At 46.8% G+C, this 5173-nt stretch overlaps 1 protein-coding gene across 1 annotated transcript; it reads right to left on the bottom strand.

Annotated features, from left to right (window-relative positions):
* Positions 1-2288: 2288 nt before the first annotated feature.
* LOC106408039 lies at positions 2289-4911 on the bottom strand. The gene is made up of 3 exons (XM_013848871.2): positions 4565-4911; positions 2664-4464; positions 2289-2540 (listed from the first exon to the last, which is right to left on the bottom strand). The coding sequence occupies exons 1-3, from the start codon at positions 4909-4911 to the stop codon at positions 2289-2291; spliced, it is 2400 nt and encodes a 799-aa protein (XP_013704325.2).
* Between the last annotated feature and the right edge of the window lie 262 nt (positions 4912-5173).

The raw sequence follows: 5173 nt of genomic DNA, 5'->3' as shown, positions 1-5173 counted from the left end.
CCTAGAGTCTCTGTGGATTCGATCCCTAAGTACTACATCCGAACCTCTTATTTGAGAGAGTAATTCACTCCTTAGGGTAATTCGAGTGATATCAGGTGATCGAGGATGCTCATTCCATCGAGGAGGCTCGGTTTGAGTCTAGGATCGGTGAGCTTGAGTGGGATCTTAGGAAGACCGCGAGCTCTTTGCTTAAGGCGAAAGAGGCAAAGGCATCCAAGTCTTTGGAGTTGCGTCGGCTAAAGCGCAAGGTTAAGAGTGGAGAGGGATCAATGGTTTGCGCGATTGGAGAAGCCAAGGAGGCCATGCGCGCTGAGTTCCAGATCCGTTTGTCGAAGATTGCCGATTACCTTGACTCTTTGGCGGCCGTTCATGTTAGGGATTTGGCTTGGCGGGAGTCAAGGGAGGGACGAACGAGGTCGGTGAAGTGCCTCAGTCTCCGCGAGCCGAAGAGGCCGCGCTTTCCGTCCGTAGAGCTGAGCCGGTGGATGCAAAAGGATACTTCGACCTGATTCTCGCGGGCCTGAAGTCCGAGTGCATTCTTCCTTCCTGCTCAGGTGAGGCCGTGGGTCAGGATCCCATAACCGAGGACGCAGGAGGGAGCATGGCTCTAAACCCTGAAGGGGTGATTGGCGAAGCTGAGGCTCCGCGTGCGGAGGATGATTGAGTTTATAGTCTTGCGTGTGACTTTTTTCTTTATGTTATTGTTCTGGCCAGGTATGGCCATGTTTTTATCTTGGGACTGGCCGCTTGTGGCTTTGAATCCCCGTCGCTTCTGCGACTTTTTTTAATGAAACTTAGTTTTTGCGTTTTTAAGATCTTTATGGAGTATTTGTATGGGTGTAGAGGGAAGACTACGAGTTGTCATCTCGAAGGCTAACTTTGGGTGTACTGCTATATCTGTGATCTGTTTCAAGAGTTTCCCGTGGTGCGAAGACTCGCGGAATTTCTGAAGATGCACAAATACTAGCCAAGAGACAAATTTTGAAATCTCGTATCATGGGGTTTGATACTATGCCTAGAGATGTTCGAGACCAGTGTGCTGAGTTTAGGGTAAGACGTAGGTCTAATCACGGCATTAGGGGGTGCAATAACTACTTCGACTTACATTTTCCGTATCATTTTCGACATGATTTCGTCCCGCTTTAAAGTCCGCGATATGTTCTCTGCTTACGTGACTTGCATGGTACGAATCGAGCATCTCTTTGAGGACAATTTTTAAGCCTCCCGAAAGTACTGACCAAAAATTTTGGATTTTTTTGTATAGCACTATTACCCTTGTGTCGGGTGTACGAGAGCTATCTCTATGGGACAGCTTAGTCTGTTTAGGACGTTGAGAGTGCGTTGTGATCAGCTACAAAATTATCGGTAGATATTACTGTTTTAGATTCTTCACGAAGGATAAGGGATGTGCGTTTTATAGTCATGAACAGACTGTTTTTAAAGTAAGTGTTTCCTTTCGGAAAGTTCTTGACGAAAAAGAGTCCTTCGGGCATTAGCGACGTCTCTCTTTGCCAAAGGTTGGAGTTTTACATCGTTTTTTGATTGAGTGTTCTGATGACATTCGGATTTTGGGATGTTTTCCACCGCGTTAAAAAGAAGTTTCAAAAATATCGAGTCTGGGATCAGATATTTCTTTTTGGGAGTATACGAGTATACGTATACGTAACAGCTCCCCCTTTTTAATGAGGGGGTATAGCTGAGCTCGTCGTATGACGAATTGCCTACGTACCCTTTTCAGGGATCAAGCTGTCTCGTAGTTCGGTGAAAAGTGTTGCTTAGTGGTTGTATTTCTTGAGGTGCATCGCGTTCAAAGTTCTCGGAATTTTGATGTCCTGCATATTTTCGTTTTCGTACGCGCCTGGCCGGACTACTTTTATGATTTTGTAAGGTCCTTCTCAGTTAGTTCGAGTTTTCCTTCATTCCGCTCGGCAGGTGTTTTGGAAAACTTTTCGTAAGACTAAATCGCCTTCTTTGAATTTGCGGCTGCGTACGTTAGTGTTGTAGTACTTTGCAGCCGCCTGTTGATATTTTTGAATTCATATAAGGGCTTGGTCCCGTCGTTCGTTAATTAGATCGAGCTCATCCAGCAACATTAGATTGTTCGAATCTTCTCATTCTGGGAGTAATCTTCTGCGTACTCCGGGGAATTTAACTTTCATTGGGATCATACATTCGCTTCCGTAAACGAGAGCGAATGGAGTTTCTCCCGTTGCGCGTCTCGGAGTCGTGCGATGTGACCATAAGACTCCTTCGAGTTCTTCGGCCCATCTACCCTTTTTAGCATCCAATCATTTCTTAAGCCCATCGAGGATGGTCTTGTTAATCGTTTCGGCTTGGCCGTTGCATTGTAGGTATCTAGGAGTCGATTTGGTCAGTCGTATCATCCATTTTTCACAGAAGGCCTCGAATCTGGTCGAAATAAATTTGGATCCGTTGTCTGTTATGATTTCGTATGGGACACCATGCCTGCAGGTGATGTTTCTCCACATGAAACTTTCGACTTGGGCGTCTTTGATGCTTGCGTAGGAATCGGCTTCGACCTATTTTGAGAAAAAATCTGTCAAAACTAACAAGAATCGTTTTTGCTTTGACCTGTGCATGGGTCCAACTATGTCCATCGACAATCGCATGAATGGATATGGTGCCGAGATCGACGAGAGAACCTCTGCTGGTTGATGGATAGTGGGAGCATGCCTCTGGCATTTTTCGCATATTTGCGCGAAGTTCTCGCAATCTTTGATCATCGTCGGCCAATAGTGTATGTGGCTTTTGATTTTGATTGCGAGGGATCTTCCGCCCGAATGGTTTCTGCATGATCCAATGTGGACTTCTTCCATTATCCTTCGTGCTTCCTTTCCTTTTATGCAGGTCATGAGTGGTCCAAAAAATCTCCACTTGTAGAGTTCTCCTTCCACCAAGACGTATCGCGCGGATTGGGTCTTAATCTTTCGGGCCGCCCATTTTTCCGCTGGGAGTTTCCCGTCGGTGATGTATGCGAGGATTGTTTTTGTCCAAGGTTTTTCGAATCCATACTCGGACTGTTCTAGATCCTTTATTGCCTGGACATCGACTTTGTCTGGATCGCCGTCGGGTGAATCGATTAAGTTTATTATGACGGGTGGCCCGATGCTAGGGTGCTCTATGAATTCTACGGGAATCACTCTGCTCAGACCTGGATCCAAACTAGATGCCAAGGTGGCTAGGGCGTCAGCATGTGCATTTTCGGCACGAGGAATCCGAGTTAGAGCAAATTGATAGAAACTTTGATCCAAGTTATGAACGAGTTTTAAGTAAGCATCCATTCTCTCGTCCCTTGTTTCATATTCCCCGCTGTATTGACTTGCAACTAGCTGGGAATCGCTGTAGGCGTGAATGTTACGTATTTTTAGGCCGTGAGCCAATCGTAAACCCGCGATTAGAGCTTCATACTCGGCTTCGTTGTTCGAAGCGTGGAAAATCAGTCGGAATGATTGTTCCAGTGATACCCCCATTGGCGACGTGAGTCTGACCCCGATTCCGGAGCCTTGTTTGGAAGAGGATCCGTCGACGTGGAGGGTCCAGGACGAATTGGGCTCCTGGTTAGTCGCGCACCCTGTAGGGAGTTCTACTAAGAAGTCGGCGAGTACTTGCGATTTCGCGCAAGGTTTTTCTCGGTACTCGATGTCGTACTCGCTCAGCTCGATTGCCCATTTTGGTAACCTTCCATATTGACTGGGGCTATGCAGCATTGTCCGCAGTGGGAATAATGTGAGTACTACGACTGTTTGGGACTGGAAATACGATCTTAGCTTTCGTTCTGACATTACAACTGCAAGCGTGAGTTTTTCCATCATCGGATAACGTGTTTCTGCTTCGAGCAAAATTTTTCTTACGTAAAAGAAGGGCTTTTGCTCGCTACGTTCTTCTCGGATGAGGACGCCGCTCATAGACGTGACTGATACTGCGATGTACAGGAAGAGTGGTTCTCCTTCTACGGGTTTTGCAAGCACCGGGGGAGTGGCCAAGTAGCGTTTCAGCTTTTGGAAAGCTTTTTCGCAGTCTTCGGTCCACTCGAATTTCTTATTTCCCTTCAATGTGTCGTAGAAAGGTAAACACTTATCCGTTGATCGCGAGATAAAGCGGTTGAGCGCTGCGACTGTCCCGGTTAATCTCTGTACCTCTCGCTTCGTTCTCGTGGAAGCCATTTCTATTAGCGCGGTTATCTGTTTAGGGTTGGCCTCAATTCCACGGAAGGTGATGAGGTACCCCAGTAATTCTCCCAATGCTACTACAAACCGACACTTAGCGGGGTCAAGTTTCATATTGTGCAGGTTTAGCCTTTCGAGGCACTCTTGGAGGTGAGTGGTATGATCCCACTCTTCGAGGGATTTCACGAGCATGTCATCAATGTACACCTCCATTGTCTTTCCGAGTTTTTCGGAGAACATACGGTTGACGAGTTTCTTGATAAGTTGCGCCATCATTCTTAAGACCGAACATCATCACCCTATAGCAGTATGTTCCGCGGTCGGTTATGAATGCGGTTTTTTCCTGGTCGTCGGGGTTCATCATGATCTGATTGTACCCGGAGAACGTGTCCATGAAAGATAAGAGTTTGTTCCCTGCCGTTGCTTCGACCAAGCGATCGATGTGTGGCAGTGGGAAGATATCCTTTGGACATGCCTTATTGAGGTCCGTGAAATCGACGCATACTCGCCACTTTCCGTTTTTCTTTTTCACAACGATCGGGTTAGCGAGCCAGTCAGGATACCTAACTTCCGTTATGGATCCGACTTTGAGAAGTTTTTCGACTTCGTCGTTGATCGCACCAGCGCGCTCGGGTCCCAGCTTTCGTCTCTTTTGCTTGATAGGTTTGAAATTCGGGTCGACGTTGATCTCGTGACATGTGATGTTTATATCGATCCCTCGCATGTCCTCTGCGGCACATGCGAACGTGTTCAAGTTCTTTTTCCGACAGGCTATCAGCTCGATTTTCAGAGACTCGCTTAGGGTCCCGCCGATTTCGACACATCGATCTGGGAATGCTTCGTCTAAGCATACCGAGACAACGGGCTCGCAAGTTGGTTCGAGTTTTCCCTCCAAAGCTTTGGCTACTCGTGACTGCCAAATGACCTTAGTTTTTTTTTGTTCTAGGGCGTTGAGTTCGGTGGATGATTTATTTTTCTTCTTAGGC

The sequence above is a fragment of the Brassica napus genome, chromosome C2, assembly GCF_020379485.1.
Source record: "Brassica napus cultivar Da-Ae chromosome C2, Da-Ae, whole genome shotgun sequence".
NCBI lineage: Eukaryota > Viridiplantae > Streptophyta > Magnoliopsida > Brassicales > Brassicaceae > Brassica > Brassica napus.
The sequence above is the reverse complement of the archived record's forward strand: the minus strand, read 5'-3'. Positions and strand labels throughout refer to the sequence as shown.